The sequence below is a fragment of the Spermophilus citellus genome, assembly GCF_964194105.1.
Source record: "Spermophilus citellus genome assembly, chromosome: 18".
Lineage (NCBI taxonomy): Eukaryota > Metazoa > Chordata > Mammalia > Rodentia > Sciuridae > Spermophilus > Spermophilus citellus.
Window position 1 is genome coordinate 68,676,062 of NC_138200.1, and position 12,420 is coordinate 68,688,481.

The window sequence follows — 12,420 nt, forward strand, 5'->3', positions numbered from 1 at the left end:
CCCAAGGCAGAGGAAGGAAGCTGCCCAGACCCTGGAGGACTCCTGTGGGTGCCTCTGGCACTGTCTGGGGCATCCGCCAGGCAGCAGAGGCCGTGCCCACAGCCTCTGGGTGCCTCCCGGGGTGGGGACACCTGCAGTGTGCTCTGCCCCCACCAGCAGGGCTCCAGCTCAGTGCGGCCCCACGGTGCCGCGGGCTCCCTGCTCGCCCTCACTCTGACTGACAGCGTCTGTCCATCCTTCCTCTGTGGGACCCATTCATGAGTGCCCCTCTGTGCCCAGTGGGTCCCACACCACAGCTGACCCCTGGTCCACTCACAGGCTAGGGCAGAGGTCAAGGCCGATGATGTGGCTGAACCCCATGTGCTAGGGGTGCCCAGAGCCGGCTGGGACTTCTGACACCACCAGGTCCCTGCACAGGCTGAACCTGTAGGCAGCTGGCCCCCGCCCCTCCCCGTCCCTCTGGTAGCCAGCCAGATCTTCTAGCCCCTGTCACATCCTCAGGTGGTGGCCGTGTACAACCTGACGCTGCAGGTGGCCGACATGTCTGGAGAGGGCCTCACCGCCACGGCCTCCGCCATCATCTCCCTGGACGATGTGAATGACAATGCTCCCGAGTTCACCAGGGACCAGGTGCTGCCCTGCCCCAGGGCCCTGGTTGGGTCTGGAGAGTCTGGAGGCTGGCCTGCCTCTCAGGAGGGTCCTGAGCCAGGAACCGGACCAAGTGGGAGGGCCCACCAGGACAGGCGCTGCAAGTGGGAGAGGGAGAAGTGGCCATGTGTGACCGTGGCTCAAGCCAGGGGGAGCAGCCAGCCCTGTCCTTTGGGGAAGGTGGCACACATGGATAGTGACTCTGGAAACAACCCAGGACACATGGTGGTGGTGGCAGAGCAGGCTTGAGGGAGGAAGGGTGTCCCCAGGGAGGTGGCATGGCATGGCCAGCCATGGGTAACCAGCTGGTCCCCCTAGTTGTCCCTGGAGGCTGCAGAGGCCATCAGTGGAGTGGATGTAGGACGCCTCGAGGTGGAAGACAGGGACCTACCTGGCTCCCCCAACTGGGTGGCCAGGTTCACCATCCTGGAAGGGGACCCGGAAGGACAGTTCACCATTCGCACTGATCCCAAGACCAACGAGGGCGTGCTGTCAGTGGTGAAGGTGAGAGGCCCCGGTCATGTGCACACCTTGCCCTGGCAGAGGTGTGGACCACGCACCCTGCCTGCCCCCATCCTGAGCTCTTCTGGGCTCCTACCTGCAGTGTCTGCTGACCTCCTGGTCTCGCCTGCATCCTGGGGTGAGAGCAGTGGAGGGCAGAGCATGCTGGGACTGCAGGGTCCAGGTCACCCTGACCCCGGGGTAGCAGGGCCGAGGGAGCTGCCAGTCGTCCTGTCTCCGTGCTTGTGATCCACGTCTGTGTGCTGCCTGTGCCAGTCCCAGTTCTCCCAGGCAAGCAGAGTCAGCAGGAGCCACCCAGAAACACACGTGCACGTGCACACATGTCTGTGGACAGGCACATCTCAACGTTGATGCAGTAGAGAACTTTCTGTGAGACTGGGGCTGTAGCTCTGTGGTGGAGCATATGCAGGCCCCTGGGTTCAATCAGGAAGGAGAAAGAAACTGATTTGCAAGAAACTGACTTGTGCCTTTGGGGCTACGGGAAACTCACTCAGGAAGCAGAATTTCTTTGTCCTCAGAGACAAAGCGCTTTGCTCTCAAGGCCTCACCTACATAGGGAGGGCCCACCATGAGCCAGGATGGTTTCTCTGCTCAGCATCAGCTGATCCCATCCACCAGGTCCTGCAGAGAAGTCTGCTTGGCCTTGGGCGGCTGTGGTCTGCTCTGACACACAAGACGGACACACCACCCCCAACAAGTTCATTTTGTTGTGTTGGTATTATCCTTTGAGGCTTTTAGTCCTGCATAGTTTTGACCTGTCAAGGTTAAAAGGGGATGAAGGGGACACATGCTCTTGGGACGGGCCCAAGGAGTGCTCCCCAGGAGCCCTGTTAGGTGCCTGGACTTGCACCCAGAGCGGGTGGCCTCTGCCTCCTTCCACAGCCCCTGGACCACGAGAGCCGAGAGCGCTATGAGCTCATGGTGACTGTGCAGAACGAGGCCCCACTGCAGGCGGCTGCCCCCCGGGCTCAGCGGGGCCAGGCCAGGGTCAGCGTGAGGGTGCAGGATACCAACGAGGCCCCTGTGTTCCCGGAGAGCCCACTGCGGACCAGCCTGGCTGAGGGGGCACCCCCAGGAACCCCTGTGGCCCTCTTCTCTGCCAGAGACCCTGACACACAGCAGCTGCAAAGAATCAGGTGGGCCTCCTGGGTCCCAGGTGTGAATGCGCTGCCCTGTGAGGGTGCCCTGGCTCTGAGGCAGAGAGATTGTCCGCGTGCATTCTGTGGGGTCTGGGGCCCTGCTGTGCTGTGTCCCCTGGGGCAGGGCAGGGCTCTAGGTGTTCCTGTGGACCTGGCCACAGTCTGTTCCCAGTGACCTCTGAATGTCCACTCTGTCTGTGCTGGTGGGCCCTAGCTCCTGCAGGCCTGGTTGGGAGTGTTTTAACTCACCCCCTGCTGACCTGGCCCAGTGTGCTTGTCTGCCACCACGGGGCTTCTGTACACACCTGGCACTGACCAGGACTGAGTTCAGGCTGTTGCTCAAGGCCCCGGGCAGCTGCTGGCCTTCTCTGAGCTTCAGCTTCCTCATCTGGCTGGGGCAGAAACACCCCTCGGGCTGTGGAAGGGACTCTGCACCCAGGCCCCCAGAGTGCTGTTGTGGGTGCATATGCCCAGCCTGGGGGTGTGCGTGTGTGCAACATGAGAGGTGCATGTGTGCATGGCTGCATCGTCGGGTCTGCAGTGAACGTCTGCGTGACCCTGTTCCAGGAGGTCCTGGTAGGCTCCATTCCTCTCCACCACAGCTATTCCAAGGACTATGATCCTGAGGATTGGCTGCAGGTGGACAGAGCCACAGGCAAGGTCCAGACCCAGCGCGTGCTGAGCCCCGCCTCCCCCTTCCTCAAAGACGGCTGGTACCGGGCCATCATCCTGGCCCTGGATGACGGTGAGTGGGACCCTGTGCCTGGCTTCAGGGCTCTCTGGCCTGGCTGGGCCTCTCTTCTCCCAGGGCTCCACCCAAAGGGTGGGTGGTGGGCTGGGGCAGGGCACCCAGCCTACTGCCGCCATGCCTGCAGGCTCTCCACCCAGCACCGGCACAGGCACCCTCTCCATCGAGATTGTGGAGGTCAACGACCATGCACCTGTGCTGGCCCCTCCATCGCCCAGCAGCCTGTGCAGTGAACCGGACCAGGGGCCTGGCCTCCTCCTGGGTGCCACAGATGAGGACCTGCCCCCACACGGGGCGCCTTTCCTTTTCCAGCTGAGCCCCAGGTTCCCAGAGCTCAGCCGGAACTGGAGTCTCAGCCAGGTTAACGGTGAGTCCCCTAGCTAGGGCCTGGGACCTGGTGGTGCACGGAGGGCATGTGACACTGGCCACATCTTCATACTTCTCATGTCCAGTGGGTGGACGGGAAACCGAGGCCTAGGGATTCGGATGCTGTTTGGACGTAGGGCGGCCCCAGGGTCTCTGCTGACAGAGTGGCCCTCTCCAGTGAGCCACACGCGCCTGCGGCCACGGCACCAGATCCCTGAGGGCCGGCACCGCCTCAGCCTGCTGCTCCGGGACTCTGGGCAGCCGCCCCAGGAGCGCGAGCAGCCACTGAATGTGACCGTGTGCCGCTGTGGGCCCGACGGCGCCTGCCTGCCGGGGGCCGCTGCGCTGCGGGCCGGGGGCGCGGGCGTCAGCCTGGGCGCGCTGGTCATCGTGCTGGCCAGCGCCATCCTGCTGCTACGTGAGTGCCCCGCCCAGGCGGACCCTCCCCTCCCCTAGATCCGCATGTGGGCCCCGCCCCGCCCTCCCTCGGGTGGACTTCCACACTCCCACCCACCACCCTCCGCTCGCCCCAGTGCTGGTCCTGCTCGCGGCGCTCCGCTCGCGGTTCCAGCAGCCGCCGCGGGATAAGGGTCTGCTACGCGGGCTACAGGACGACCTTCGGGACAACATCCTCAACTATGACGAGCAGGGAGGCGGGGAGGAGGACCAGGTCAGTGGAGCAAAGTGGTGGCTCAGAAATGCTGAGCCCCAGCCAGGGGCTCCCCAAGAAGGGCAAGACCGGCCCTTCCCAGCCGCTGGACGGCACCCAGAGCCGCCCGGTGCCTCCCTAATCGCACTTCCTGTGCTCCCAGGATGCCTACGACATAAACCAGCTGCGCCACCCTACAGAATTGCCAGCTCTGAGCCTCCCCTTGGGACGGCCACCCCTGCGCCGTGATGCTCCCTTTGGCCACGTGCCCCGCCAGCCACACCGCGTGCTCCCCACCAGCCCTGCTGACATGGCCAGCTTCATCAGCGATGTAGGTGGCCCTGGGGAGTGTGGAGGTCAGAGGGGGAACTGTGCATACCCACACGCACACCCTTGAGTGAGCAGGTACATTTGTGTGAGCTCACCGGCCTTTCAGTCTCCACACTGTGTGTCCACCTGGGATATTAGCCCCCTGGCTGCAGGTGATCAGAGAGGACTCACTGGTGGGACCCTGGACATGCTTTGGGGAAGCCTGAGCTGCAGCAGGGCCCGCAGGCCGATGGGCACTTTCCAAGCTTAGCATTGGGGGTGGAGTGTGGTGTCAGTCTCTACGTGACAAAGGGAGATTGGCCATCTACTGGCCGGGACTTGGACCCAGGTGGCCCCTGTCCTCCATCTATGAAGCTCATTGTGTGGGTTAAGGGGCTGGACTTTCCCTGGCTCACTACAGTGGTGGGTTGGGGTGGGTGGGTATCAGTATCCCTGGGCCTGCTTTCATGGTCAGCTGAGACATCACAGTAGCCATTTGGATACTCCCAAGCCACATGCAAGATGCCCAGAATATGCAAAGCCCCAGCAAACTCAGTGACCCTGCAGCAGCAGGCACAGTGCTGGTGCTGTTAGGAGTGACTCCCTGCAAGGTGGTGGCAGCTGCTCGTGGTCCAGGGCGGGCTCCTTCCGCCTTACCGCCTGAGGACTGCCCTCTCAACCCTACTGTGCCCTGGGGGCTCTGCTACTGCAGACCTCCCCTGGCTGCGACAAGAGTGTGGCAGCTCCCAGCTGGCCTCTGCCGTCCTAAGCTCTGTGGGCCTTTCTGCAGGGCCTGGAGGCTGCGGACACTGACCCCAGCGTGCCACCCTATGACACGGCTCTCATATATGACTACGAGGGGGACGGCTCTGTGGCAGGAACGCTGAGCTCCATCCTGTCCAGCCATGGTGACGAGGACCAGGACTATGACTATCTCAGGGACTGGGGCCCCCGCTTCGCCCGCCTGGCAGACATGTATGGGCACCCATGAGAACCAAGGCCAGGAGCGGAATGTGCTGTTTGGATGTGGCCACCTGACAGGGAGGGGCCTTCTGGGGGCACCTGCACCCAGAGACCAAAGTGTAACCCAAGGCCCTGACAGGTAGCCCATTCATGGCAAAGGTGACCTCACCAGGTCCACTTCCTGTGGCCCTTCTCCCAAGGCAGGATGAGTGTGAGGGGACAGCACTTGGGGTCTGGAGTGAGTGGCAGGAGGTGGCACCCTCCTGCTGGAGTTGGGGAGCTGCTTCCCATCCTTGCTGGGGTCACCCCACCTTTGCCCCCCGGAGGCCATCTCCTCTGTATGGAAGCAAGAGCCTCGTGGTGAATCAGAGTTAAAGTCTTGCTAGTTTATCCAGTGCTCTGTCAGTGCCCGCACCACAATACCCACAAGGGCACCAGGGTCCCTGTCCCCAAGAACAGGGCTCTGCCAGGCAGGCTGTGCCTGGCAGGAAGCCACAGCCTGGGGCAGGGGAGGTGGGAGGCCTGACCCGCTCTGGCCATCCTGGTGAGGCCAGAGTGTGTGCCATGTAGATCAAGGCACCAGGCCAGCCCTGCCCACCTGGTGGATGCCACACTCCATGGCTGCCTCTGTCTTGCCCATCTGGTGGCATGGCCACGGAAGAGACGGAAGCCAACCCCCCAGACCAAGAGGCCCGTCCAGGGCCCCTTCCTGCTGTGTCCACCGCCTCCCTGCCTGCACTGACTGGCGGTCTTGGTGGGATGTGTCTGCCTCGCTGTGGCAGCTCTGGTCAGCCCTTGGGGGTGTTCAGCTGTGGCCCTGGTCCTGGCTCACAGGGGCCCCCCAGCAACAGTAGTGCTGCTGGGCGGTGTGGCTGCTCATCCCAAATGGGAGGGCAGCAGCAGAGGCAGGTGGTCCTGAGGTGGACACCCACGCAGGAGCGAGGAGCGATGTAGGTGGTCAGCATCTTCCAGTGACTGGGGCAGCTCCCGGCCATGGGTCTCGGGCAGCAGCAGGACACAGAGCAGGATGAGGATGGCCAGGGAAGTGAAGACCACGTCTTGTAGGAAGAAGCCATGCCGGCCACGAATGTCAGTGAGCGGGGCAGCAGCCCGGCCCAGGAACCCGGCCCCCAGCACCAGGCCCAGCCCGGCTCCCCTGTGGGAGAGAGCATGGTGGGGTGCAGCTGGGTCCCCAGTGTGCTGTGGTTCCAACCACTCCCATGGGCAGGGAGTGGTGTGGCCCTCTCAGAGCCTGAGGTGTGGCTCCAGGAAAGCAGACGTGACCAAATGTTCTCTTCTGCCCGGGAAGTTTCTCTTCTCCCCTGATGTCTGCCACCCTCGAAAGCTCCTCACCCCACACCTCCTTCCTAAGCTGTGCCCAAGTCCTCCTGTGGATGGCCCCGGTCATCCAGGAGGGCAGCGCTCAATGGCCCTATTCAGGTGCAGGATGGCGGGGGCATAGGCCTCTGTCCAGCTGACCCTTCCACGTTGCTGGCCAGCTTTGCACTCACCTGATCACGGTGGGGAAGGCCTCAGCTGCAAAGAGAACACTGAGCACCGACACAGCCTGGGAGGCCAGGAGCCCCAGGACAGAAAGGGATAATGTGGTCCAGCCTGGCAGGTCTGGGGACAAAGGGCAAGGTCCTCAGGGGCTCTCCCCCAGGCCTTCTGACCCGACTCCTCAGGGCCCCTCCGTCCCCAATGCCCCCCCCCCCACTCACTGGGGCATATGGGGGTCCAGTCCCTCACGCCCTCCTGTGCAGACAGCTTGGATTCTAGAGTCTTGCCAGAAACACAGCTCAGGGACTGTCCACCTGTAGCCTCTCTGCTCATACTACTTCCTTTGCAATTTGAGAACTGTCCCCAAAGTCTGAACTATTTCCTTTCTGTGCTAGATGAGATGGCCCTGTGGAGATGATTCTCCCATGCCAGCCCCAACCAGCCTTGGCTGCTCGATGCTGGCAGAGCCTACTAGGCCTGACCTCTGAACTTTCACCTACACTGTGTCAGGCACAGGTGGCCAGGCCCAGGCAGGACAGTAGTAGTTGGCTGTCATGAGGGATCTTCTTGGTCCCTTCACTTTTTCAGGCCTTGATTTCCCCTGGTCTATGCGGGGGAATGGAGGGAATAGGAAAGTAGGAGCTCGGTGCCTCTCCCTGTGGGCACCACGTCCAGGACAGACCTTTGGCCCACACCCAGTGACCCCTGTGTGGCCTGCTTGGGCCCCAAGCTCACACTGAGCCCCAGCGAGGAGTAGCAGGGATGCCAGGCCTGCAGCCATGGTGCCCAGTAGCAGGACAGGGCGACGTCCACAGCGATCTGCCGTCAGGAACAGCAGTACGGTGGCTGCAGCCTCCAGGCCAGCTTCCAGGAAATAGGGCAGGTAGAAGGCGGGCTCGCCTGGGGCCAGGCTGCGGAGGAAGCCGGCCCTGATGCCCCCACCGATCAGCCTGAAAGGAAGCAGAGCGGTATCCACCAAACACCCAGCCTGGGGTGGCTGCAAACCCTGGCCCACCCCGGGCCTTCTCCTCCTCACGAACTAAATCCCAGGATGAGCCCGTTCCTCCAGGTGACACGGGTGTGCAGGAGGCCCAGGATGGAGTGGTACTGGGGCTGCGGGTTGCCTGCAGACAGCGCGGCTAGCTCTGGGCCAGGGAGAGGAGGGAGCAGGTGAGAGGGGCAGGGGCCTCCCAGGCCCTCCCTCCTCTAGCCCCTGCCTGGCCACTCCCTGGCTAGTGCGTTACCTGTAGCCAGGGAGTCCTCCGAGGAGCTGTCATCAGGGGCCAGGCCGCTGGCTTCTGCAAAGTGCCACAGAATCCTGCCTGCTTGGGTCACCTGCCCCGTGGCCAGAAGCCAGCAGGGAGACTCAGGGAACAGAGCTGGGAACCTGCAGGGTTGTCAAGGAGGCCTGTGGCCTGCTCGCCTCTTCCACGATGGAACAGCAAAGCCAGTGCCCTCCCTGGACCGAAAGGGGTTGGGACATGGATGTCACCCTGTGCTGTGGCCAAGTAGCAGGTGCAGAATAGAAGTACAGAGAAGGAATCTACTGGCCCCCAGGGCGGCCCCTGCCCGACCCCTGTAGTGCTCACCCCCAAAAGAGCAGCAAGAATCCAGTCACCAGGGCATTCAGGCCCTGCAGAAGGCGCCAGTCCTGCACCAGCATGGCCAGCCCAGGCAGCAACAGGGTGCCCACCACTGAGAAGAGGCCAGCTCCCATGGAGAAGGCCAGGCGGTGTGGGGGGTCACATAGCTCCAGGCCTAGGCAGACAAAGAGGGCTGAGGCCAAGGCTTCTTGGAGTACTGCTGTCTGGAGCTGGACTGGGGGGCCGCCTGTCACCAGCCCTAGTTGGGGGCCCTGGAACAAACACCAGTGGCCACTGCCTTCCTGAGGAGGGTCCTCAGTGAGTGCCAGAGTGGTTCCCGTGCTGGCCACTGCCCCTTCCCAGGCAGCCCCTCCCACTACTCACGAGCTACATACAGGGCGAGGAAGGCCCCTGTCAAGGTGCCCCCATGGAGAAACCTCAGGGCCAGGAGGGTCTGGAAACTGGCAGCCAGGGCTTCACTGGCCCCTAGGACTGTGGCCAGCACCAGGGAGACCACAAAAACAGCCCGGCGGCCAAACCTGGTGGGCAGGGGGACACATGCTGGTGTGGGTCAGGGTGCACCTTAAAAGCTGGGAGCTAAGGGCAGAGGAAGGGCAGGGTCTCACCTGTCACACCCTGCACCCAGAAGGACACAGCCTAGCAGCCCGCCCAGGAAATGGCACGTCTGCTCCAGCGGCACCTTCCAGCTATCTTCACACACCAGGTCCCACTGTGGGGAACACCAGCCATTGTAGACCAGCCCAGGACTCTCCCTTGCTAGGGGTACAAGATGCAGGGAGCCCCAGAACCCTCTCTGGGGACACAAGAGGGCAAGGAACTTGGAAATGAAACAGCAGCTTTTTTGACTCTGGTGGTCTTTGCCTAGAACTGGAACAACCTCTGATTTGAGCCCTTGATGGCAATGCCTTGGGGTCCCCAAGATTCTACATGCAGCCTCAAGTCTGCCGTGGAGGGATCTTCCTGCCCTAAGGTTTTGCTTTTCTCAGAAGCGCCATCCCACCCTCCCCCACGACTGGCCCTGTCAGCCCTTAAGTGTCCCAGTGATACACAGGGCCTAGGGCCTATGAAACACAACCCCACCTCAGGCCCAGGGGCTTCAGCTCTGAAACGGGCTCCACGTCCTGCCCACCCTTCTGCCCTCGCCCTGCCCAGCTCTGAAGAGCAACTCGGGTAGGGTGGAGAGTGCTCAAGGCTTTTCCTTGCCGGCAGCCAAGGGCCCTTGACCTGCTGGGCAGGCCGCCTCCCCTTTCCTCATTCCTGCCTCTTCTCCCCAGGCTAAAACCGTCCTGTGGGTCCTGCTAGGCGGTTTTGATTTTAAAACCCGACCCTTCTGAAGGTGAGGGGCATGGATCCATCAGGAGCCAGCAGGACGGACGCTGGGAGGCGGGGGAGCAGAACCCCACCGGTTTCAGGGACCCAGGCAGGCCCTCAGAGATGTGGCAACTGTTCCCTCCCACTGACGCCACTGCTCTGGGTGAAGAGGGCTGCCAAGGGGGAGGCAGGCTAGTGGGAAGGGTGCCCGTTTCCCAAGTGCTCTCACCCAGAACCCTGAGCCCACGCGCAGATCTCCCTCTGAAATGAAACTGACAGCCATTCCCTCCATTCAAAACCGCCTGTTCTGGAAACGCAGTCCCAGCACCTACCTGGCCCAAAGCCATTAGTTGCTCAAAACGAGCCTGGAACTTTGAATTCCAGGCCCTGCTTACCACCCACGCCCACCTGCCTTCACCTCCAGCCTAAATTCTCCTGCCTGCAGCCCACCCATAGTGGTGGCCAAGAGTCCTGGTGTACCTGCTGCACCCGCATGGCGGGAGGGGGCGGGAGGGCCCCCAGTGAGAACCCCGGCAAAGGCACAGGGAGGGACCCGCAACAGGGCGGAAGACCCCCAAACCACCCACGTCTCTGCCCCGCTCGTTCCTGGGCAGACCCCTCGGGCGGGCGCACCTGGGTGACCGGGCTGTGCATCAGGCCAGCGGCGGGGAGCGTATAGAGCCAGCCGCGCGAGCAGGACCGCGTGCCGTTTGGCGCGAGCGCGGAGCTCGGGCGGGCGCCGGCCACCGGGTAGCGCAGGAGCAGGCACGGGCTCAGGGCGCGCGCGGGACCCAGGCGCGGCACGCTGGCTTCGAGCAGCGCCGGCCCGCGCAGGGCACGCAGTGAGGGCGGTAGTAGCGCGGGGTCTGGACGGCAGTGGTGCGCTGGCCTCGCGGTGAGCAGTGGCTCCGAGCTCAGCGCCAGCCCCAGTGCCACGCAGGACAGCCACGAGGCGGCGGCCAGCAGGCGCCGAGTCCGGCCGAAGCCTCCTGCCGCGCACAGCACCCGCGCCTCGCGATCCATGAGTCCTTGGCCGCCGCGCTCTGGCTCCAAGCCGGGGCCTGGACCCCGAGAGTCGGAAGCCTGGGAGGCGCAGGGCTTCCGGGGAGGAGCCCGCGGGGCGGGGTCGCGATGGGCGGAGTCAGGGGCGGGGCCTCCGGGGAGGAGCCCGCGGGGCGGGGCTGCGGGGCGAGCGGGTCTGGGGCGGGACTGCGGTGGGCGGAGACCCGGGGCGGGACCTGGAGCCACTCGCGGGCGGAGCCAGCTCCAGGGTCCTGCTGGGGGCGTGGCCGGCGGGCGCTCAGGTGTGAGCCAGCGCACAGGTGCGCTGGGCCGGTGGGCGTTCGGACGCGGGCTCCCGCTGAGGTTCCGGGGACCTGCCTTGCGACCAGTGAGCCCGGAAGACCTGGAAGCCGAGGGCGATGTGTGCCCGTAGGCTGTGCGCCGTCCACTACATCTTGGCAGGGTCACTCGTACCTGGGTAGCGCTGGGCGCCGTGGATGCTGCCGCTCCAGGAACCAGGTAGGGCTTCTTTTTGTTTTTTTGATCTGTAGGTGGACACAATACCTTTATTTTTGTGTGGTGCTGAGGATCGAACCCAGGGCCTCTCATGTGCTAGAGAGTGCTCCACCGCTGAGCCCCAACCCCACGGCCCCCCCACACCCGCTTCTTTATTCTTAGCTCTGGTTTTTCTCAGCAGTGTTTTCTCAACAGTAGATCACAAACTAGTAAAATCTGTAGAATTTTTTTCACGTTTGTTTTCTTTTGCTTTGTGAACGGGCTCTGTGTTTTCATAAAAATTCACAATTGGCTTTTTTTTTTTTCCTTTGGTACAGGGGATTGAACTCAGGGGCACTCTACCACTGAGCCCCCACAGCCCTATTTTGCATTTTATTAGAGACAGGGTCTCACCGAGTTGCTTAGTGCCTTGCTGTTGCTGAGGCTGGCTTTGAACTGCTGAACTCCTTCTCAGGGCCACCACACCTGGCCTCCTAATTGGCATTTTTGCATTTAAAAGAATGCGACATTCCCCCTTGTGGTGCTGGGGTTTGAACCAGGGTCCTGTGCATGGGAGGCAAGAACTCTACCAACTGAGCTATATCCCAGCTCTGATAGTAGCTTTTTAAAAGTCTGTGGGAGGAAGGGCTGAGGTTGTGGCTCAGAGGCAGAGTTCTTGCCTAGCATATGTGAGGTGTACTGGGTTGGATCCTCAGCACCACATAAATAAATAAATATATTTTTAAAAAAGTCTGTTGGGGTGGAATTCACATAACAAAGTAAGCACCTTAAAGTGTACAATTCTGGGATGGGTATGGGGTCCAGTTGGTTTGGTCCTCAGCATAGCAACAACAAAGTAAATCTAAACAACGAAGCAGGCAATCGGTGTCATTTATTTATCTATTTATTTTAAAGAGAGAGAGAGGTTTTTTTAATATTTATTTTTTAGTTCTTGGTGGACACACATCTTTGTTGGTATGTGGTGCAGAGGATGGAACCCGGGCCGCACGCATGCTACCGCTTGAGCCATTTAGTCTTACAGTGTTATCCTGGGCTGTTAGACCCCCTCCACCAGCCCCTGACAAGCGCCAGCTGCTCTGGATATTCCAGTAAATGCAGTCTCAGGTCCTGGTCTTGTAGGTCTGGCTCCCCCCCCCAGGGCGA

General features: G+C 62.1%; 2 protein-coding genes across 2 annotated transcripts in view; one reads left to right on the forward strand and one right to left on the reverse strand.

The window, feature by feature from the left end:
* The window catches only part of CDH15 (cadherin 15), a 16,302-nt gene extending 10,613 nt beyond the window's left edge, over positions 1-5,689 (forward strand). Inside the window, exons 6-14 of the mRNA XM_081273390.1 lie at positions 502-630; positions 967-1,152; positions 2,053-2,306; positions 2,912-3,054; positions 3,185-3,424; positions 3,602-3,841; positions 3,957-4,093; positions 4,236-4,403; positions 5,172-5,689. Of these exons, the coding sequence (XP_081129516.1) occupies positions 502-630; positions 967-1,152; positions 2,053-2,306; positions 2,912-3,054; positions 3,185-3,424; positions 3,602-3,841; positions 3,957-4,093; positions 4,236-4,403; positions 5,172-5,372 (1,698 nt within the window). The 3' untranslated portion in view covers positions 5,373-5,689. The remainder of the gene's footprint in view (positions 1-501; positions 631-966; positions 1,153-2,052; positions 2,307-2,911; positions 3,055-3,184; positions 3,425-3,601; positions 3,842-3,956; positions 4,094-4,235; positions 4,404-5,171) is intronic.
* Positions 5,690-5,888: 199 nt separating this feature from the next.
* On the reverse strand, positions 5,889-12,140 carry SLC22A31 (solute carrier family 22 member 31). Its single transcript, XM_081273395.1, is given in 10 exon segments — positions 5,889-6,500; positions 6,856-6,967; positions 7,580-7,794; positions 7,881-8,017; positions 8,020-8,068; positions 8,070-8,231; positions 8,434-8,602; positions 8,812-8,966; positions 9,054-9,157; positions 10,393-12,140. Coding segments are annotated over 10 exon segments (2,361 nt in total). The 5' UTR covers positions 11,371-12,140; the 3' UTR covers positions 5,889-6,220.
* Positions 12,141-12,420: the final 280 nt, after the last annotated feature.